This window comes from Colobus angolensis, unplaced genomic scaffold (genome assembly GCF_000951035.1).
Source record: "Colobus angolensis palliatus isolate OR3802 unplaced genomic scaffold, Cang.pa_1.0 Scaffold622, whole genome shotgun sequence".
NCBI classification, from domain to species: Eukaryota; Metazoa; Chordata; class Mammalia; order Primates; family Cercopithecidae; genus Colobus; species Colobus angolensis.
This window is the reverse complement of record NW_012119844.1, coordinates 344,332-368,218: the sequence shown is the minus strand read 5'-3', so window position 1 is coordinate 368,218 and position 23,887 is coordinate 344,332. Positions and strand designations below refer to the sequence as shown.

General features: G+C 40.3%; 1 protein-coding gene across 3 annotated transcripts in view; it reads right to left on the bottom strand.

Annotated features, from left to right (window-relative positions):
• The window catches only part of SMPX (small muscle protein, X-linked), a 58,821-nt gene that overhangs the window by 19,810 nt on the left and 15,124 nt on the right, over positions 1–23,887 (bottom strand). The window contains exons 4-5 of one of the 3 annotated variants that reach the window (XM_011963745.1): positions 18,160–18,308; positions 8,048–8,163 (exon numbers count right to left, since the gene is read on the bottom strand). In XM_011963745.1, the coding sequence (XP_011819135.1) occupies positions 18,174–18,308 (135 nt within the window). In that variant the 3' untranslated portion in view covers positions 8,048–8,163; positions 18,160–18,173. Of the gene's footprint in view, positions 1–8,047; positions 8,164–14,314; positions 14,371–18,159; positions 18,309–23,887 lie in introns of those variants that run through there. The other 2 variants (XM_011963744.1, XM_011963743.1) reach the window with 2 other exon arrangements.

The following is a 23,887-nucleotide window of genomic DNA, read 5'->3' as shown; positions in this document are numbered from 1 at the left end:
AAGAAAGAAAGAAAGAGAAAGAAAGAAAGAAAGAAAGAAAGAAAGAAAGAAAGAAAGAAAGAAAGAAAGAAAGAAAGAAAGAAAGAAAGAAAGAACAAGCAAAAGAGAGAGCAGGAAAACCGTTGCATATAGGAGCAAGTTGAGGAGAGGGAACAGTGTGCAAAAGCTAAGATGTATCACTCAAACAATGGATTTTTAGTTCACTTCTGGGTTTGCCTCCCTGTAGAGGTTCTGCCTTCCTCTCCCTCCTTTTGGAGCCCCTCCCCACTAATGACTCAAGGACATGAAGAAAAGACTTTCCTCAGTGCTCACACTATGCACTGTGCTTGTGTACTGTCTGATTTATAAGGGCTTTCTCTGTTAGAAGCATCAGAGAAACTGGCTTCACATTTGGAAATAATCTTCCTAATCTCCCCAAAGATAAACAGTGTTTGGTGTTTTAAATAAATATAAGAAATTCTGGGTGGTAAGGATCAGGAGGGGTGAAAGAAAAGCAAATACTGAAATGTCATAGCTATGTAACTTTGAGAATCTCACTTCTTTGGACCTCGGTTTTATCATCTAAAAAATGAGGGGGGTAGGTGGCTATGGTAGGCAGCCTTCAAGATGGCTCCCAGTGATTCTTGCCTCCTGGTATTCATATCCTTGTGTAGTCCCCTTCAACACAGAATAGGGCTGACTTGAGTAATCAGTAGCATGTTACAAAAATGACAAAGTATGAATTCCAAGGCTAGGCCATAAAAGACTTTGCTGCTTCTGCCCTGCTTTTTCTTGGATTATTCACTCCAGGGAGAGTTGACTGCCACGTTGTGAGGGCATTCAAGCAGGCCCAATGGGTGGGTCCACATGGGAAGGCACCAAGGCCTCCTCCTGATAGCAGTCATTACCAATTAGCCAGTGATGTGAGTGAGCCATCCTGGAAGTAGATCCTTCAATCTTAGTCAACATCTCAGTACAACCTCATGAGGGACCCTAGTCTAGAACCACCCAGCTAAGCCACTCTAAATTCCTGATCCACAGAAACTGTGAGATAATATTTATTGTTCTTTTAAGTTTTGAATAATTTGTTACACAGCCAAAGATAACTAATACAGCTGCCTTAGCTCAAGCTCAGCTCTTGTATTTTATGTGTCAAGGAATAGGCGAATTGATGGAAATCATGAAAAGTTCGTGTTTAGTGTGACATGTCAAAAACTGGATCCTGGCTACAGGGTAGGACCATATTGCTTTGGGCATTTATGAAATGGGGAAGAAAGATAAGTAGCCAGACTCTAGAGAGCTGGCATCCTGAGAACTTATGGGTTCAGCTTTGTGGGAGTGGGCCAACACAGCTGGCTGACCTTGAACCAAAGTTTACAGTGCAACTGTTCAGCACCTAGTGATTAGTCCTTAGCATGTCATACCACAAACATAACCCACTTATGTTTATACATGCAGAGACTGAACTTGTTAAAAAAAAAAAAAAAACTCCAATGGAATGGGGGACTTACTTGGGTTCTCCCTATAATGAGTCATTCCGAAAGGGTGCAAGTGGGATTATCTGAAGGGAATAGTGGCCCTGGCAGTTTTTAGAGGGAGATGAATTAGATAGGGGTTAAAAATTGCTGAGTTCATAGTTAAACCCATGTGATTCTTCAGGGTAGGGTACATATCTGGAAAGCAGTGAGTATAGAGAGATCGCTGCATTAGGCTGGGTCTCAGTTAGACTAAGTGACATTTATGGTCCCCTAACCTGTGAGAATATGACTCTACATATTGCTGGGTAGACACGAGTCACAACCCTGACAAGACAGCACATTTATTAGTGGGAGCTAGAGTATCCTTAGCCCCTTCTAGGCTTAATATGGCCATTGTTTGGACTCATATGGCAGTCCTGAACTTAGTATCTCTTTCCTATGTCTATCCCAAATAAAGGCTATGGCTCACCACTGGTTCACCCTATAAATAAATACACATATATGCTGCATGAACTTTCCAAGAATGCTTGGCTGTTTTCCACCGTTGGATACTTTCATCTCAACAACATTCAACCAAAGAAATATTTACCCAAGCAAGAAAGATTTCAGTCTAGTTCATCAAAGGACACTCTGAGAAACACCTTCTCAGTCCTTCTCAGACCAAGACACACATAAGGATCACCTGAAGATTCTGTGAAACATACCCATTCCCAGGCCTATCCTGCCAACCTCCAAGAATTGACTGATAGCAAGTGGCACTCAGCAAGTCCAGGTGATTCTAATGTGCACTCAGTGCTGAGGACCATAGAGCTAACTGTATCCAGCGTTTTGCTGCTGCCTGACTCTGTAGCTAAGAAAACTAGAATAAAAACAATGGTTCTCACCCAAAGCCCAAGGCTGGACAACTGAGTTGTTCAGAAACCAGCTTCAGTTATTCTGTCATAATATTTGAGAAAAGCTATAAAGCTGCCTATCAGGCTGGGTGCGGTGGCTCACACCTGTCATTCCAGCACTTTGGGAGGCTGAAGCAGGAGGATCTTTTGAACCCAGGAGTTCGAGACTAGCCTGGGCAACATAGTGAAACCCCATCTCTACTAAAAAAAATAGCCAGGTGTGGTGGTGTGTGCACCTGTGGTCTCAGCTACTCAGGAGGCTGAGGTGGGAGGATCGCTTAAGCCCAGGAGGTCAAGGCTGCCATGAGCCATTATCATACCACTGAACTCCAGTCTGGGCAACAGAGTGAGACCCTGTCTCTAAAAACATTAAGATAAAGCTGCCTATCAGCCTGCCAAGTAGCTATGATCCTTTGGTCCTGTCTTTTCTTGGACTTGAAAAGTGTTCAAATTTAGAAAATCTTTTGTGTTTTACTTCCACTACCTAGATATCCACAAAAGTATACTTGAATTAAAATTATCAAACCCAGCTTTTTTGTCTCAGCATATATTTGAACCTTGGCAAAGCCTTATCTAGAAATACTTTAATTAGAGATTGGAAAAAATGACTTCATTGTTCCCAGTCATTTCATCCAGGCATCTCTCTCTATTATTTCTTACCACTGCATGTAAATCTAGAATGATCTCAAAAAGTTAAGAAAAAAACAGGTGATGGACTGGATTTGGCCTGTGGGCTCTGGTTTTCCAACCCTTGAACTGTAACAGTGTCAGCACTTACTAAACAGCTACAGAAATGAACACTGTATCAGTAAGGTTAAGTGACTGGTGGGTAAGATGATGTAGAATTCCTCATCCTTTACACTAGGATTGTCCCTCATAATTTACCCAGCTCATTTCACCCCCATGGACCTCTCTGCCACATTGAGAGTCAGACTGGGGTAACGATTAAAAGTCAGACAGCCTGGATTTGACTCCTGGCTGCCCCACTATCTAGTTGTATGACCTTGCAGAAAGTCATTTAACATCTCTGTGCCTCAGTTTTCTCATCTGTAAAATGGAGCTCTTACGTGTACTAACTCACTGACGTCTCACAAGGTAAAGTGCTTGCAACAGTGCCTGACCATTAGAAGCACTATTACAAGCATTTGTGATTATTGCTTCATTGATGTTTAGTATATATAAATTTCAGCAAAGAAATCTGACCAAGCTTCTCACTGTACTTTTGGAAACTAGCCTGAAAACTGTGGAGGAGGTGATGGGATAGTTAGGGGATTTCTGAATGTCCAGACCTAAACAATCTGATTGATGGCTTTAGGTCAGTGGTTCTCAAAGTGTGATCCCAAACCACCACCAACAGCAGCAGCATTCCCTAAGAACTTGTCAGAAATGCAAACTCTGGAACCCATCCCAGACCTACTGAATCGAAAACCCTAGGGCTTTGGCCTGGCAATCTCAGTTTCAGCAAGCCGTCTAAATGATTCTGATTCATGTGAAAGTTTTAGAACCACAGCTCTAGGCCAATCTGAAAAGGGTGTCCTTTGCAGCCACCCACAGGATGCTGTCCTTGGTGCTGCCCTGTCCCCACTATCCTCAAAGTCTCAGTTAAAGATGCAAAAATGCTGGCATCTCAAATTGGCAGGTCATCCATGCAAAGCCAGCCTGCAGGAATAATGACACTATTTGATGCTAGAATGTGGACCTGAAATGATCTCCGTAGGTTGGAAGTGCCAGCCAAAATTGTTTTGATTTTTAATAGAGATAGCTTTGTTTTTACCTAAGTCAAGTTTCTAACTCAAGTTTCTTCGCATTTTAGCTCCTACATGTTCAGTGAGGTTGTCAGTGGTGCTGTGGGTATCCAGGCACTGTGACCCCAGTTAGCACCATAGCATAGGCTTCAGAAATCCAACCAGTAATGGAAGGTTGGCCCTGAGTACAGGAGCAAAGTCTGGCCTACCACCTCTTGGTATTTCAGAATTCGATCACATAGTTAAAAAAAAAAAAAAAGGGGGGGGTGCCACACAGGAGAGAAAACTGAATCTGGACTCAGTTATGAAGGGATGGCAGTGAGGGTGGTGAGGAGGATCAGGAACCATTCTAATGCACTTGCATTTGCCATCTGTGCTGGTCTAGAGCATTATCAGCTGTTTTGTCTTATCTGGGGCATGAGCTCGTCTTCCTATGTGCTGGGAATCCCTGCCAACCAGAAGCTCTGACACCAGCTGGGTTGCTGGGGTGGCCTGCTCCTGGCAGTGAAAGCAGGTCTATAATTGGCCCATAATTGGATTGGATTTAGCTCAGAATGACTCCCAGGCTCTCTCTCTCCCGATGGATAACAAGCAGTAAACTTTGTATATGACCTCGCAGGGTGTCTGGGACACCATTTCTTTGCTGTCAGTGAAAATGAAGAGTTTTCCAGAAGAGTTGACCTTTAGGGCAATGGTTTGGGGACATCTTGAAATGAAGTTTCCCCAGACCCATTTGTTTGCCACCTGGTCTTTCTGAAATTAAGACATTTCAACCCAATTTCCAAATCCTGGATCAAATCTGTCCTCTACCATGTGTGAGCATATATGTGCAAGTGTGTGTGTATGTGTATGTGGTATGTTTGTGTGTGTATAAAGATTACAGTATGACTTTTTAAAATTAAATAAGAAAATAGTAAATAGAGGTAGAAATTGAGATAATACATTTCCTTTGAAATATATCTATAGATAAAGGTGGGTAGATTAACCTTGAATATCTTTCCATGTCAGTGACAAAAGTCCTTCTGGGTATAAGCAGAGCCATTAGCTGTTCAATTCTGGCCCATGGAATGGATTGTAACTAATCCCCTTCCTTGGCACCTGTTGCAGACTACACGGTGATCCTACTTTTCTGATTAAAAGGGATTACAACCATTTTCTACAGATGGGCTTCAATAGGCTTAATTAATAATTAGTCTTAAAATGAACCTTCTCTGGAGGGAGAAGACAATACAACTCACAATCTTCCACCCTTTGTGAAGTTGGAAGTCATGTAAGAATGAACTGCAAAGTCAATTCCTGCCCTACCTATCTCACAGAACTGTTATGAAGTTCAAAAGAGAGAATGGACATGGAAGTATTTTGCAATTCTTAAAATCAAGTGCAAGGGTTTGTTAATATTATTGCTACTATTATCCCCTAGTTAAAATATGTGATTTTGCATGTGTTATAAAACTTCCAAATAAACCTGTTTCCGCATTGCCTGGCCTTTGTGATGCCCCTTAAGCAGCCTCTTCACAAAGTCTCCAGGCTGCCAGGTTCTCTGGCACCTGTATTTACTAGCGACTGCCTACCTATTATTGCAACGTAGACATAACTTGATTATCAAGTTAAGTAATGTCAGATAGAGGGAGAAAACACTTCTGTAAGGTGATCATAGCTGGAAATTGAATGTGAATGGGGCATAACCCAGGACAGGGTGTCATAGAGAAGATACCCAGGGCACTTCTGGACATTGAGATCGCCATAGCTCTCATTTTATTTTCCGGACCAGACTCCAAAAGTACATAGCCTATGTATGAAAGATTACTAAAAAGGTGAAATGTCTATTTCTGGCCATAAAGTTCATTCAAAATGCTCAGGAAAATGCTGTATACAGTCCCTTATTTGACTTTTCCTTGAGAGTAGGGCAATGGCAGCTCAACTCTCCTAGTATTTCTTAAAACTGATTCTCTTCAGAGAAAAATCAGAAATTACAAACCAGATGCATTTGCTAGTTAAAAATTAGGGCGAGAGGAGGGAAACTCCTTGAAGTCTCCAAAACAAAATGAAAATGCCAAAGTGAAATGTTTGTAATTTTGCTGTCTTGAGACAAAGGCCTTGGAAACATGAGCTGCTGCAGGTTTTGAAAACTGGAACTGCAATGCCTCCTCCAGGAGAAAGAGGACAGTTGCAGGTTAGAAATCATCTCATGAACTGGCTCAAGCTCAAAGGATTCAGATGATTGAGAAAGAGATCCTCCCAGATGTTTGCAAGTGCTTCAGTGAGCTCATATTAGTTACAGATAAGATAATTAATGGATTTTAATTTTCAGTAAGCTTTCTTCATATTCTTTGGGAAAATGTGCAGAGCTACTCTTCAGACAGTATTTCACTTAAAAACCAATCAACTCCTAGCCTTGGAAGCAAGGGGCACAGGGCAGAAGGTATGGGCAGACTGTGAGAACAGCAAAGGGAATGAAGACTTCCTGGAAGCTGCTGTGTATCAGGAGCCCTATCTAAGTCAATTCACTATCTTTCTGGTCCCCTCTCAAGACTTACATTATTATTCCTATTTATAGATGCGGCTCAGAGTGGTCAGGAAGTTGCCCAAGGTCACTGAATTACTACGTGCCAGAGCTGCAAGTGAAGGACAGGTGTGTCCCACTCTTTCCAGCACATCCAGTGTCCAGTGGCTGCTGTAAGGTGTGCAAATGTGCTGCAGAAAGCCTGTCCATGCCACCTGACACAGCCACAGCCCACTCTGCTATGATTGCCCCACTTCTTCCCGCAGAACTCAGGCTCCCAACCCTTCTTAGCAGTCAGTACCAATGAAACAGATACAACACTCAAAATGAAAACTGTTTGCCTTTCCTATAAAGTAGGAACACAAAACTGGGAAATAGGACACTGGGATTTTAGACTGGTACTGACCTTGATTCCATTGCTTCTGGGACTTACTGCTAATAGATAGGGGATCTTAAATTAAGTTCATTCTAATAGTAACATTTTGTAGTTAATAATGGTAATAGCTCCCATGGTACACAGAACTTTAGATATACACACTATGTGATTCAGTGCTTCTCAGCCCTGGAACTATCGGTGCCTGTTGTGAGGACTGTCCTGTGTGTTGTAGGGTATTTAGTACCATCCTTGGTCTCAAGCCCCTGAATGCCAAGAGTATCCACCCTGAGATGTGACAATCAAAAATGTCTTCAAACATTGCTAAATGTTCCTCAGGGTGGACGGCAGAATTGCCTCTGGGAGTTAGGTATTTTTCTCATTTTTCAGATGAAGAAACCGAGGCAGAGCAATTATATAAAATCACAAAACAAGGGAATAGCAATGCCAGGGTATAAACCTACACTTGAATCAGCTCTCTTCCACATTTCTTTCAGTGGAATAACTGTTTTCCAAATCCTGTCTAGACTCTTTCTTTGTCACCTGTGTTCAAAGGCTGTACCTTGTCATTTCTTCTCCATTCCTGCTGCAACCATTATGTGCTAATATCCCCTCTCACATCCTTACTCAACTAGACTGTGAGTCCCTTGAGGGATGTTGTCTTGTATCACCTATTTCTAATGTAGTAGTGCCTGAAACAGTCAGTGAATAGATGTTCATTTCATAAATGAGTGAATTTATCCCAGCACTTTAAATCCTTCCCACTCAAATCCAATTCATGCTGCTAATTTGCATTATTAAGAAGAAGGTTAATATGGCCACGGTAAATTCCAACTAGCCCATGTACAAAATGATCAGGCAATGAAAACAGTCTGAATAGATGGATGATTGAACACTCAGAATTTAATAAACCTGTTGGGGTAGTTTTCAGGAATTAATTGTTGCCTCTGAAACTAAAATGCAGCCATGATTCTTATCATCTGTATCCAAAATTGGGGGATCAAGTAAGAGCTAGGCAGTAAAATGTGTATTACTTGTGAAGGATTCTATTAAATGTGACAGGTGGAAGGAAGTGCCACTGTCCTTCCTATAGAAGGCATCCAATGACTTTCTGGCAATAGGACATACTTGCTTTCTGCTGTTTATCCAGCAGTCCAGATGAATTGTTCTGAGCAACCTTTGTGCCACCTGCCTGGACGAAAGAGACTCCAATCTGTCGACTGCTTAATAGAAATTTCCCTCAGTGAGAAGCCAATTGACTGACCCTGCCTCCGATTAAACCAGCCACCCCCTCACCATCTGCATAAGGTCCTAAACCAGAGGGTGTGGAATGATCAGTTCACAGGCAGGGAGCAGTGGCAAGGGAGTACAAGTTAAATTTGCAAGTCTTGGTTTGCTCCTCGTGATTCCTTCTCCTTCTCAAATGCCACAGCATGTGCAGGGAGTTAAAACGAGCAGCATTGTCACGATGCAGCCAACCCTGATTAGACAGCCTGGAATTCACTTCCCCAGTTTTCTGCGTGGGCTGCACACAGCGTGAGAGGGAATGAGCGAAAAGGCCTCATGGGTCGGAGACTGCTGCACCATGAATGACACAGAGACTCCTGACAAGCCCTTGCTCATCTCCGGAGCAAAGGCAGGTGGGCTCTGCAGTGGTCTGGTATTCCTCTGCTGCAGTTTTGTCAGCACTGGGCAAAGTCTATGTCATCCCCAGCACTGCCATAATCAGTGTTTTTCTGTCTCTTCTCCTCTCCTTTCCCCTCCCCTCCCTTTCTCTCTCTCTCTCTCTCTCATACTTTCTCTGATATTTATGGGCATTAACTCTTCCTTTTTGTCAAAATCCTTAAAAAGAGCAAATTATTTGTGCTGCCATGCAATGTTTTGCCCATTAAACTGTGAACTAGGGTAGATGCTCTGGCATATTTGAATCCCTAATGCCTGATATACTCAGCAGCTGGTGCATCTTTTGTGTTTAGTAAATGCTGACTAACTAAAAGAATGAATATGTGAATGAATAAACAAATGAGCAAACAAAGGAACCCACCAACCAACATGCCAGGGTTGTGTTTCAGTGTTCATCTTTGTGACAGTGACAGTTTCTGTAATCTCTTATCCTTTGCTTGCTTTGCTCTGACTCAACATGGTGAAATATTATTTGCAAAGACTATAACTAAAAGAACATTTTTAAAGAATGCAGTGGGTGATAGTGATTAAAAGGACTGGCTGTTTAGTGTGACAGATGATGGTTTGCACCTCACCTCTGTGACTTACAATCTGGGTGACCTTGGTCAAATTGCATAAACTCTCTTAGCCTTCACTCTCCCATAAATAAAATGAGCATTGTAGTATATACCTCATTCAATCAGCCCAAGGAATGAATGAAATAATGCATGTGAGGTACAAGATATGGTACCAGGCATATCACAAGCATATAATAAATCGGAATGCTCATGAAGACAATCAAAATGATGACATTGATATTGATGTTGGTGACTACTAATGCTTAACATTAATACTTTAGAAGACTTGATGAACTCCTGAGATAACCTCCTGCTTTCTGATACATTTGAGATGAAAAGATAACCTATAAAAATAGTTGGGTTAGAGGCAATTCCACATAGACCATATGCCATAAATATGTTTAATCTGCCAATTGACAAGAATCATATTTAAGAGTGCTTCATTCCTAAGTCTTGATTACTGTGAAGAGATTATAAATATTAGGCAATTAATTACTTTACTCTTTTTATTACTGTCTTAATTTCTGTGAAATGCAATGCACTGGTTGCTTGGAAAGAAAAGTCCGCAACAAGATGGCCCTGACATCAACCTTTCAAGCAGATAAATCAGGGTTACTCACTCTCAGCAGTACTGACATTTGAGGCTGGATCATTCTTTGTTGCAAGAGGCCATCCTTGGCATTGTGGAATGTTTAATAGCATACCTGGCTTCTCCTCACTACAGGACAGTAGCAGCCCACCCCTAGTTGTGACAATTCAAACTGTATGCAGACATTGCTAAATGTCCCCTGGGAGGAAAAATCCACACCCTCCCCCCATTGAGAACAAATTAGATAGAGTAATGAGTTCCATTACATCGAGAGTAGAACAGGTGCCAGGTGTAACTGTCTTTTGGCCCATGGAAATGTGTGTGCCAGTATAGGAAGATCAACAGAATTGGGGTTCTGAGTCACCTCTGCTTTCCACCAAGCTGGCTAAAACAAATGTGTTTCTCTGGTCTCACGTCTACTTCCTAAAAGCTCTCGCACCAATTCCAACTTCTTCCTGATAATTCACACACTAGACCCTCCAAACCTCTGTTTTAATAGAAACTACACTGGTAGTTTCTGTGTGTTTACTGTTGAGAGGCTCTTAAAGCAACTGCCACAATCAACTCAAAGGCTTCTTGTGTTCACTCTCAAGAGTCCTTTACACCCACACAGGCTGTAACCAGGGTCTAAAACAAGAGGTTTGCCAGCCAGGAAAACAAATGAACAAGACCTTGATACAGTTCAGAATCACTGCAGAACCTGTCTTTATCCAAGCAAGTGAAGATCAGGAAAAATTTAAAAAGAGCATCACAAATCAAAAGAAATGTGACTTCACTAGAGAATGAAAAATTTCAGCATAAAACCATTTCCATCAGAGAAAGTGAATAGAGCTCTGTAATTGGGTCAAAGCAGGGAACATTTCAAAAATGAGGACAAAAAATTTCCACAAACCACATAGAAGACATTTGGAGAAGTGTTTTTAAGTCAAGTTCTATGTAAAACAATAAATCAGTCCTCTGTCTTCTGGCAAAAGGAAAAGGTTATGAAATCATGATAAGTCAAAGACTATGAGAAATAAATCATCTTAATTCTGAAGGCTGCAAAGCAACATGAAAAATAATCTTGTGATAAAATGTAAAGTGGGAAAGGCAAGATACAAAACTATACAAGTGCTATAAATGATGCTATGTAAGAAAAATATATAACAACCAGTTCCTATTTACTGAGTAATTACCCATCCCAGGTACCGTGCTTGGAGATATTTTCAAAAGTACATCTCCCTAACCCTTCACAACTACTGACTGAGAGAGGTGCCATTTTCTGCTTCTACCAAACAAGAAAATAGAGACATAGAGTGCAAAGTTGCAAGTGCAGAAGGAAATGAGACCAAGGCTTCACAACCCCAAATCAACATATTGTTAGCAACTTGGTTGTATTGCATCCCACATGTAAACCCAGAGGAAAAGACTAGAAGGGGAAATACCAAAGTCAGTATTTTGCTAAAATGGTGATCTACTGGGCAATCATTTTTTATTTCCCAGCCTCTGTTACATTGTTATAGTGTTTATACAAATAGATTTATTACATTTATTATGCCTTACCATTTAAAAGGAATGATATTTCCATTCATGTATCAATTTAATCATGTTTACTATAAGATGATAAAGGGCATGTTTCCCAAATATGGAATAGGTGCTAATAGTGATTTGATTGGTTGGTTATGGGATTTGAGACCTTCTTTTTTAATATAGTCATTTATAACTGTAAACTTTCCTCTAAGTACTGCTTTCATTGCATCTTATAAATTTGGATATGCTGTATTTTTTTCATTCGCCTCAAAGTATTAACAGTTTTAAATTTACCTTGTGATTTCTTCTTTGACTCAATGGTTATTTAGAAGCAGGTTGTTTAAGTTCCACAAGTTGTGAATTTCCCAAACTTGCTTCTGTTATTGATTTCTGATTTCATTCCATTATGGTCATAGAACATACTTTGTATGATTTCAATCCTTTTAAATTTGAGACTTATTTCATGACCTAACATATGGTCTGTCCTGGACAATGTTCCATGTACACTTGAGAAGAATGTGTATGCATGTACTCTGCTGTTGTTGGGCAGTGTTTTATATGTGAGTATATATACATATCCACACACACTATATATAACATATATACACACATACATGTATAGAGAATGTATATATGTATATATACATATGGAATGTATACATAATGTATGTATACATATAGAATGTATACATACAAATGTATATGTGTGTATATGTATATAATGTATATGTATGTATATATACATACATGTGTATATATACATTATATATATTATATATGTTAGGTCTAGTTAGTTTATGGTGTTGTCCATGTCTTATATTTCCTTGTTGATCTTTTGTCTAGTTATTCTAGCCATTATGGAAAATGGGATATTGAAGTCCCCAATTATTATCATTAGATTGTCTGTTTCTCCCTTCATTTCTGTCGCTTTTTGCTTCATGTGTTTTGGAGGTCTGTTGTTACATACTAAATACACTTTTTATCAATTGTCTGGGTATATCAATTTGCCCTCCTGCCAACACTCTCAGAATTAGCCCTTGAATCAGTAGGAATGATGGTGATGCATAATGCTTAACATTTAAGAGTAATGAGCGCCTTATGTTCTCCCCTATCAGAGATGACAACTCTCTGGATGACAGGTTGGTAAATATGTCTTATCTAGACATAGATGTTATTTGAAAAATAAGGCCAAAGAATTCTCGAATACTAAGTTTTCTTCTGGTTTACACGTCTTTCTCCTCTTTTGAGGAATATGAGACAAATTTGACATTTTCCTTAATATTTTAGTTTCCCAGAGGAATACAATCAATTAATTTAAAGTCAAATTTCTGTGCCCATTACTGATTTTCGTCAACAATATTAACTATGGACCTTTGTGAGAGAAGCTAGTCTTTCTTTTAAAGTGGTAAGCTCCCTAAGATTACAAGTCTTGGAATGTCTACATTTCTAAGTGATCCCAGACTTGCTGTGGTCAGGGCACTGGCAACATCCTCCAGACTTGCCCTGTGTGCCTAATATGTATCATGTGAATTGCAGCCTTTAAAGGAGCTATGTGATAGCATCATAAAGAAGATGTAAACAAGAAAACAAATACATTACGATTCAGTAAGTTTGTGACAGGATAAACAGAAGATGCTAGGGATGGGGCAGAGTGCTGGAGGAAGAGGACTGTTATGGACTGAATGTTTGTGTCCCTCCCCCAAATTCATATGTTGAAGCCTTAATCCCCAATGTGATAATATTAGGAGGTGGGGCCTTTGAGAGTTAATTAGGTTTAGATGAGGTCATGAGTGTGGGGTCCCCATGATAGAATTAGCACCCTTATAAGAAGAGGAAGAGACATCAAAGGATACAGCAAGAATATGGCCATCTGCAAGCCAGGAAGAGAACTCTCACCAAAACCTAACAATACTGACATCCTCATCTCTGACTTTTAGCTCCAAAATGGTGAGAAATAAATGTCTGTTGTTTTAGCCACCCAGTCTATGGTATTTTGTTATAGCGGCCTGAGCAGACTAAGATGAGGGCACACCTCCCCCAACAGGGCATTATAAAGATTCTTTTCAAATCTACAAAATCCAAAATCAGGGCTGGCTAGCTGATGTGGGGTATGAGATAGAGACTAACTTGAGATTATGAGGCTGTATATGGGTACAAAAGGAGCTGCAGATCATTCCAACTCACTCTCATTTACTGCCCTACAGCAATGTTTCTCAAAGTATGGTCCAAGGCCCACTGGTTGACCTCAAAAGACTTCTCGATGCAAAAATGCAAGTGCTTTCTTCAGTTCCTAATGACGAATGGGGATTAATTCCATAGATTTTCACTTCTATACACAACCAAAACCTGCTAAGTGAGCTATCGAGAATCACTAAAATTTTGCATTTTTCTAAAACCCCAGTTTAGTATATAATCATGAAGTCTGACTGCCACACATGTGGCCATGCTGAAATGTCCAACACAGAGAGAAGGGATTCCTGCAACTTCAGAATGAGAATTTCTTTTTAGAGCTTCATCAGTCCCAAGGCTTTCAATTGCCACTTTCTTGGTGCTCATCAGCATCATTGTAGAATTATTCTTAGGTTTTACCTTTGTTAATCATTTCTTTTTTTTTTTTTATTATACTTTAAGTTCTAGGGTACATGTGCATAACGTGCAGGTTTGTTACATATGTATACTTGTGCCGTGTTGGTGTGCTGCACCCATTCAGCACCCATCAATTCATCATTTATATCAGGTATAACTCCCCAATGCAATCCCTCCCCTCTCCCCCCTCCCCATGATAGGCCCCAGTGTGTGATGTTCCCCTTCCCGAGTCCAAGTGATCTCATTGTTCAGTTCCCACCTATGAGTGAGAACATGCGGTGTTTGGTTTTCTCTTCTTGTGATAGTTTGCTAAGAATGATGGTTTCCAGCTGCATCCATGTCCCTACAAAGGACGCAAACTCATCCTTTTTTATGGCTGCATAGTATTCTTTTTCTTATAATTGATGCATCATTACCATTTTGATACTTATTTTGTTCCTCTTCAATTCTTTGATATCACTGAATTCTTTTACCACTGGAAAAAGAGATGAGATGGTGTAGGCGGGCTGTGGGTTTTATTTTGTTACGCTCCAAAAGTTTAAGACGTAGTGCCTAGAGGAACTCTTTGGTCTCACTAGGCTGGTCTAATTATTAACAATACCTTGAACGCTCCATATGTCCAGAGGTGATCTTGAGCCTCTGTTTAAACCATTCCATTCCCACTGCCTCTTTGAAATTATCCCTGACCCCAAATCATACCTTAGCCCCTCAAAAGTCATAACATTATCTCTACTGCCTAGTTGTTAGTGGGTCATAAACAGCCTTGGGATATCTTTAATAATTAAGCTGCTATCTAATTCTTGAATTGTTAGCTACCTTTTGAAGTATTTTATCTTTCCATCAAGACTTAAGTATCCTGAGAGCAGGGACCAAGTTTTATATCTATACATTTTACTACAGAAAGAAGAAAGTGCTCATGGTACAGAAGCTAGTTTCAAGGGTTATTTACTGAGTACCTATGCTCTGATCTAAGGGTTGGGAGCAAACAGAAATGGACACAGAGTCTGTTTGGACACCAGCCCAGAGCAGTTCTGCAGGTTCCCCAGACCTTTCTCCATGAAGCCTGAGGTGGTATCTGCTACAACTGTAAGCAAACAAGTTGACACTGGCTTCTGATAGTGGCCCTGCGGGATTCCTGATAATGCAACAAACAAGCAGGATTGGAAGTATTGGAGGACACCTGGTTTCTAGATTTTGCCACTGGTCCTTCCTTTTCATCTGGTTCTTGGACTTTCTTAAGTCACCATCTGGCTACCTTAAATCACAGCCGGGAGGATTCCAAAATTTATATGGCTGAACATCATCCTGCCTTCCCTGTCCCATGCCAGTTCCAGCCTGGACTGAGGCCCCATTTGGCACACTCCTGTGTCTTTTGGCTTTGACTTGGTATGTGCTGTCTCTATATTGCCTGGTCTGGTTCCAGTTTGGGTCTAGGCCCCAAGTCCTTTCCCATAAGCCACTGTTTCTGGTGCCCAACAGGGTAGTCACTGGCCTTTCTGATTCTTGTTCTGTAATGTTTTTAATTGATTTCTGTTAACAATTCTATCCATGACACAGGGCATGGAAAGAATTTGAAATCCCACATAAAAGGAGGCACTGATCTTGGCTAAAATGAGATGCTAACCTGTCTTATACGTCTAAAGTACTGTAATAGTTATAGTATTATGTGGACCTTGAGCCTTGTGGTTTTCACTGCGTTTGACACTATGGACATGATGGACTTATTCAATCTTCAAACCAATGATCTGTTTGATCAAATAACTGGACAACACAGGGTGAGGGTGGGTGACAAAGTGGTGACCCAAGAAGAAAAATAATCAATCCAACCGGTGAAGAGTTAAGTGATGGCTGGTCCAGGGTATTTACTGCTTATGAGTTCACTGAATCAATCAATGTTAAGAAATGTTCTCCTTCTGCAACCACAGACTATGACTACTGAAGTCTCCAAATCTCTGACATATTTGCAGGAGAAAAATAAGTCAAAAGCAAAACAGCTTGCTACAAAAAGTAAAGATCATTCCTTGGCTTAAAACAATGACTGTACTCATTTGGAATTCAGATCGATTACCCTGACAACTTAGATTTTCACATTACTGTAAGAATAAGGAAAAATAGGTCTCTCTGAGTGGTTTTGCATTAGAATTTGTTAAGGAGAGAAGAATCATTAAAGTCTTCTCTGAGAAAATAAAGTAACAAAAATGTGTTTTGGATATTCTGGTACATTTTCAATATTTGATTGAGTTGTTATTCTTCCTTGTTCCCTGTAATCACACAGCCAAGGCTACTGAATCAACCCCACTGCTGAGTAACACTGCAAGATCCTCTCTAAGCTCATTTTAAAACAGCATTCCTCTGAGTCTTCAAAACCGAATTCTTCTGAAACTGGAACTGAGGTTAAATTTAGGTCAACATGGATTTCATAAAAGTAAAAAACCTTTAAAGTTTGTATTAAAAAATCATGTGTCCAAATGAACAGCCTTGGTTGGGTGATGATAATCAATATGACAAAAAGTTAAGTTCCCCTCTCCAGGCTTTCTAACAAGGAAGTTCTGAGACTTCATCCTCCACATTGAAATATTTCATCTCGACTTGGCAACACAAGCAGGACTGAATGTGATACTCACTCATCAATTTGTTCCGTTCTGTCGTCAGTAGTAACAAGTACATGTAGCCACGTGTCAGGTTAGTTCCTGCTCACATCAATTTGTCCCCATCCAGGTTCCTGGGATTCAATCTATGGTCATAGATCCACTCTGTTTTACTCTTACGCCTGTGTTCTTTTATGTAACTGTGCTGAAAACACCAGTTACTGTTCTTTTATTTTAACTCAAAATGGCTCCTCACTTTCTCTAACTATAAAGAAACCTTTCAGCAGAACTAACTTGCAAACATCCAAGTAAGTCAGTGTAAGTGACACAAATAACACTGCCACAATGCATTGGACTGTCTCACAGAACATTCTGTTCCTTATTCTGTCTAGAGGAGAAGATACAGTGGGGCCCTATCTGCCCCACTGCTTGCCTCTGCCATCCAGTTAGAAGATTTCACCCCAACACCAACAGGAAGCGTGCAATCCATCTGTAAGATGTGGTGGGAGGAAGGGATTGAAGCAAGTAGGTGATAGCACTAACTTTGAAGGCAGACTCCATTTTTAGAATACACGATAGATGGGGAAACTCAGTCTCTCTAAGACTCATCTCAAGAATGAGAGCAATAATTGGGTATCATGAGGCTTAAAAGAAACAATGGACGTAATGCTCTTCACATAGTATCTTGTTCATGTTAAGAGATGAATAAATGTTTCTAGCGTTCAGCATGTAATGAACACTCAATAAATATTGATTGAATAAATGGGTGAGTGACTAAATGAATGAATGGACAATCAACCAGATAAAAACCTGTTTTATGTTCCCAATACAGATTCCTCTCCTCTAGACTTAAATTTCTGCTTAAGAAATGGAATAGATTGTACATTGTGGGCTTAGTAATGTTGGAAAAGGGTAGATTTGCTCCCAGGGTCTCCTAGGAGAAAGAGTGATGACTTGGGCCAATTCCACACTCCCCTGCTGGCAGAATTCCCATACCAATCCACAGGAGCCAGGTGGAGGGTTTTCTGAACCCTCACCAGGGGATCATTATTGAACAGATGCAATTAAAATGAAAATAAGATCACAAGCCCTGCTTGCAGTGCCTTGTAAGGCAGCATGCAAGTTTTGAGCCTACCCTTAATCTCATCCACACCTAGAGTCATTATGGCATCCTCTTGGTCTGCCTTACACAAACCTGGGTTACTTGATTAAAGGACTGAACTCCTGGGTCTCTGCCTCTTTATACTCCCAAACTTGTTCAGTTCCTTGATCCTCTGATTCTCTAGCTCATGAATAGCTTGTTGCTTTTTGTGATACCTGGGTGAGGAAACTGAAGCATGAAGTGAGGGAGGGCTCCCTGGACCTCAAGATCAAAACCTCAAGGCCTTTTCCCAAGCATCTTTCCTCTCCCAACTTCATCCTTCCACAACTAAGAAGGATGATCAGAAAGAGAATGGCAGGCTAACATCCTCAATGGATCTATGACTGGTAATGGAATAAGACAGGCCCCAAAACTTGGCTTTACCAGAAAACTGCACCAGAAATACTGACTTAAATTGAAGGCCCCTGGTATTTAATGAAGTCTTGTAGAATTTTCCAGATTTCTTCAGTGGAAGGCTTCCTTAAATCATTTTACAGAGGCCTTTTTGAGACAAAGAAGATAGTTTCTCACTCACCTTTTTTATTCCAACTACTGTTCAGCTTTGGGGACATATTTTAGTTCACTTTTAATATTCTGGATTTCCGATAGATTGACTGCAGGTCCTGGAAGTTTCTTTGCTCCTGGAATTGGCTTCTTCTCCTCATCTGAGGTGGGAAGAACACCCTGAAGAGAAAGGAGAAGAAATCCAACTCACCAAAAAAGACATTTGATCTCTTTGGGCCATGAGCATGAACCAGAAAAAAAAAAAAATTAAAGCAACAATGATGTCAAAGTGTGTTTCTAGCAGAGTGACTGTCCCTTGTGTTGTTGAGACAGCCTTAGAGTTTCAATACAATCTCCTAAAGTTTGCTGTGAAGTGTGGAATAAAGTTGGAAGAAGAAAACAAGTAATTTCCACATAACTTAGAAAACACTAGAGTACATTCAACTTCTGATAACTAACAAAAATTACCACTAGTTCAAAGGATTTGTGTTTCCAAGAGAAGCATCTTACAAGATTGACTTTAATTTATAATCATACAATTATAATATGCCTGACAGCAAAGATTTGTACAATGTTAGAGCATAGCAGGCTCTAACAATAATTTAGTACAGGAGCTTCCTGTTTTGTTTGGGGTGTAGTGGCTGCCAGTCTTTGTTCAAATAACATCTTTGGGATGCATAAACAAACTGAAACAAACGTAAGCAAAACCTTTTTGAATATGGGCACCACAAGAGAGAGCGGCAGAGGAAGCCCAGCTCTCTCCTGCTTTGGGAAGTATTTTAAATTTCCTTTCATTGAATGTTATATTTTTGTTGCAGCTTTAGGGCAGGACCCACATCCTATCCTTTTTTGTGGCATTTCCAATGTCTGGCACAGAGATGCGCGTGCATACTTGTTGACTGTTGTTTAATTGGATCAATCCCAAGAATGTACCATAATGAAAATCTATGCCTCTATGTGCATACACCAAACACACATATAATGGTAACTATAAAACAGGATCAGTTGCTGTGTGTGGCTCCGAGAACTTCAACTCATGTATACAGAAAAAAAGTTGATTATTAGCCCCTTCCTTCTATTTGCTAGAGGTGGTGGGTAGGGGAGGATTGTTCTCTGTGGCCCCAGGGAAAGGTGTTGAACATTTGATCACCGTGGCAGCCTTGAGAACGCGCCTCTCGGATCAGTTTACTGCAGAGAGGATAATTGAATGACGGCTCCAGCTGCTTCACATTGAAATCCAGCCATCCATCACCAAGCTGAGGTCACACTTCCCACGGCTGCTTGTAGCCAATGAGCGAGTGCGACAGGAATTCTAAGGCGGGCCCATTCCTGGGAGACTTGCGACTCCTCTGCGGAGCGACTTCACCTGGAGAACTTGCCTCAGTACAGCACTGAAGTCTGAGATGCTTCCACCCAACCCTCTATCCCTCTCTCCCTCCCAGCCTCATGCAGCTCCCTCCCATTTTTCCTTACAAATGTTTTCCCCAGCAAATATCTTTGGGTCAGTTTCCTGAAGGACCCAAACTAACACAGGCTGGCGGAGAGCTCCATCTGCTTGGCCAACAACTGGGTGAACCAATACAGTTCCCGGGAAAAGAAATAAGTAACTGCATGTTTGCCTCTCACCAGAGAGGGTGGGCCCTATGCTCTATGCCCCGCCTCCACCCCACCCTTACCCTCAACCCCCACCAGCAGCCCTGTCATTTGGGTATTAAAGCTGATGGTGTGTGTTAATCCCTGTCTGGATCCTATGTCTAGTTCTCGAATTGGTTAGAACCTAAAGGAAGAAAGTATTCAAGCTTCCCCAAACTCTAACAAATTGCTTAGTAGACACGTCCTTTATAGAAATGTTTTTAAATTGTTTATCAGAGGGGATGAGTAGACATGAAATATTGAGGTGCTATTCTTCTACTAAGGGCTAATGGCTTTTCCTACAGTCATTTTCTTTAGATCTGGTACAGTGCTGATGAAATAGCTAACGTTTCACCCAAACAAAATGATAAAGTATTTCAATGTAGACTATAACTGCTGTAAATATCTGGAAAATACTGTTTCCCTGGGTCAGTGTACAGAGCCCTAGAATCAGCTGGGTTTTTTTTTTTTTTTTGTCATGCATACAAATTTATCACTTATAAATGTAGATTTAGAAGTAATAATTAAAACCGTAAAGCATCCACTTGGAGGACTAGATATTCCAAAATGTTCTTTGCTATGCTTTCAGAAAGAATTTTTTAACAAGGCTATAAAGTGCTGTGTGTGTGTGTGTGTGTGTGTTTTATATACGTGTAGTGGTGAAATGAAAAATGTTTCCTCACTTATAAATGTTCCCACGGCTGTTAGGTGGGTAGATCTTAATAAAGAAGCATGAAAGAGAAAAATGTTTCCAATTCCTTCTATTAAGTTCCTGGAGAAGTCACATTTACTAACTTTGTAATATCAAAATGTTCTATATTGGCACATTTAACACATTAAAGCCAATGTCTGTACTTACATGTTTATATGCAAAAATTTTGAAGTGAACATATGCAGATTAATAACAATATTTAATAGGTACCTTCCTCTCAAGTTATTAAAACTTCAATGCATTGTGTTTTTTTATTTATCAGCGTAAGACTTTTACCACTTGATTTGGTAAAGTCACATATAATGAGAAATTATAGTTCAATATATTTAGTAATTAGACATGATATTGACTCAGGAAGAAGGGGGTTAATGGTGCATTTTCTTAAATGAAACTTCTCTCATCTTTTAAAAACATAACAGGAATCAGATTCCATTTATTTTATGGATTTGTAATTGTAAGAATTATACTAAGTTAAGGCATAAACAAACAGGGTTCCAGATGGCCCCATTTAGCTACTAAATAAGTCCTTTTTTAATTTTGTAAGTGGATATTTGAATGAAGAAGGGACATGAAAGACATTCTTTGGCTTAGATAAAGAGAGTGTAAAAGAAGCCTTACCAGCTACAGCAGCATTCTCAGTTTCAGGAATGGCTGTTGTGAAGGGAAATGTTTCCCTTGGGGGTCACAGAGTATTTGTAAAACTTGGCAAAATAGTGAACCATATTCAAGTGATACACCTTCATCTCCCTCATTATTGCCAGATATCCTACTGAGTTTTTCCCTAAACTCTCCTGTGTGGGACAATACAATCTGACGTGCTCATTCATGCTCAAACACCAAAGATTTAGTAATAACGGCACACTGTTAACTGTTCTAAGTTACATGTACTAACTCATTTAATCCTCACCTCAACTATATAAATCTGGTACTATTATCATGCCTGTCTTACAGTTGAGGAGACTCAGGCACAGAAGGGCTAAGAAACTTGCCCCAAGGCCACACAGCTAGGAAGTGGCTAGACCAGAATTAAATGTTTGCATCTTGTAAAGGAGCCAGGTGGAGAGGGAAATAATTAACAGAAAATCCCAACATGCTATTTTGTGGCTTAATGATGATAGTGTTTCAGTCAAAAGAGAGATTTGGGAAGCTTAGTAGAGGCTTGTCAATACCCTTCAAATCACTTCAAGCAAGCAGCTGATTGTCTTACGCAAAAGACCAGCCCTGTTTATTAAGGTTTGGCTGTAAGGCCTCAGTGTTGGGCACGTGCCCATCTGTGGCTGGGCCAAGCAGATAGGTGTACTCCAGCAAAGGTCTTACCAGAAGCATAGGTGGGCCAAAGACAGGGTCAGTGCTCACAGGCCTTGGCAGACAGCCAAAGATTCATTTTGGCTTCCTGCTGGGGAACATCCTCTTCACATCTGAGAGGGTGTCAGGATCAAAAATCCTTCTGAGTTTAGATGAGGAACCTACTGAATGTGATAGAGGTGATCTGTTCTGTTCAGAGATGATATGTTGTGATCTCTATACAGTAATTATCCTCATGCAAGGCTAGGCAATGAACAAAACTTAAGTCTACAAAATTAAGCAATTCCAAGTTTGCAAACTAGATAATGATAATAAATGTGGATGTATATGTTGTTTCAAATCCACATTTTATTTTCCCTTTCAAACTATGCCTTAAAATGTGACTGGGGCCTGAAGCTAATTGACAAAATCCTGTTTAACCCATCCTGTGGCCAAGCCAAGCTGTCTAACTACTCCCCTCACAATGTTGTCTTCGTAAGAAACTTAATCTGAGGTCCAGGCCAGAGACTGAATCATTAGATCCCACTCCCTCCCCAAGACTCCACAAATCCTGAGAGTTTATTTCTGCTTTTATGGTAAAGAAATACCATCCCTAGCTCCACCCTCCTGCCCAATGAGCCCTATGAGAAAGGTATGGTACAGTTCAAGAAACACACTCCATCTGTTGGGCAGTAAGTTGCTCCAAAAAAAAGAAAAAAAAAAAAAAGGAAGAAAGACAAAAAGAAAAAAGAAACATCCCTTGGGTCTTTGTATCTTTGTGAATACATCACTCCCTCCATCCTATGAAAAATACTAGTTGGCCATTTGTATATGTGGTTAATTATAAAGTAGGTGTTCACAAACCAAGCTGTATCAGTTCTTATCTATTTTAGAATGCACTGCAACCATCAGATTAGATACAAGGCAAGAGAGAGCAAAGTGCTTCCCCAGTCCCCTGAGACACTTGTGTGGAGGAAAGTACCAGTTGTACAAAGAAGAACCAGGGGCCATCTGTACCACAGGTGGAAAATGAAATGTGAGCCACCAAAACAGCTGTTACATCAGTCAATTTAGTGAGAAAAGTGGGTCAAACTACCTTCCGACTGATTGCCATGGTAGTGACAGACACAGTTTAAGAGGACGCACAGGAAGCAAAGAAAAATATAATTACAGATAAATGAAGGTATACAGGAATTCCACCGCCATCCCTTCTACCTCCCCATGCCTTTTCCTTACAACATGCAAAAACAATAGGCCCAGGAGTGCTTCATGAAAATTGGATAATTATATCAAGTGATAAAAAATAGTTTATGGAATACCTACTAAGCTATGCTATGTCCATTATATCATGCCTCTTCCCTCACAGTGACCCTCTGAGGAATGGAGGGGATCCTATTTTGCAGACGCAGACTCTGAAATGCTTGGCCCAAGTCCCAGATGGAGACCTCATGATCATGAGTAAACTTGATGGCAAAGTTAACAGCACCAGAACTTGAGATTATGTAACCATAAAAGCAGAGTAGGGCCAGGTCTTTCCAACTGGTATGTTCAAAATTTGTATTCATCAAGAGTGACTTAGTGGCTGCAATTCCGGCACTTGATGATATCACTCAAATACTCCATCTCTTCCTTTCAAAAATTATCTTTCTACTGATAGGAGACTGGAACCACTAATTTAGGACCACATCAGGAATATTCACAGGAAGAAAAGGTTAAAGGCAGAACAAAGTTTTATTAGGAACTTTTGAAATGGTAATAGATATTCTTTTGGGACAAATACCAAAAATGTCACTTGGTAAAGTTTAAAAGCCTTTTTACCTTTGTAAAAAGATGAAATACATTTTGCTGTGCCTTGTGGCTTTATTTGATTCCATTTTCCATGTCTTGTGCTAATAAAATGTTCCAAAACCTTCACTATCTTTTTTCAGAATCAGACCTTCCAGGTTTCAGCAGAAAAGTTACAATTGGGTAAGAAATAAAAACATCTGAAGAAGAAACTCTTCCCTTTTTATGGCATTCATTATTAATTGTAGCCTCCAATTTAGCAGACCGGGTACTTGAATTTGGGGGAGAAGTAAAGAATTAGAAAGAGGAAAACTACAGAAATGGAGGCTTGATAGACTCCCTTGCA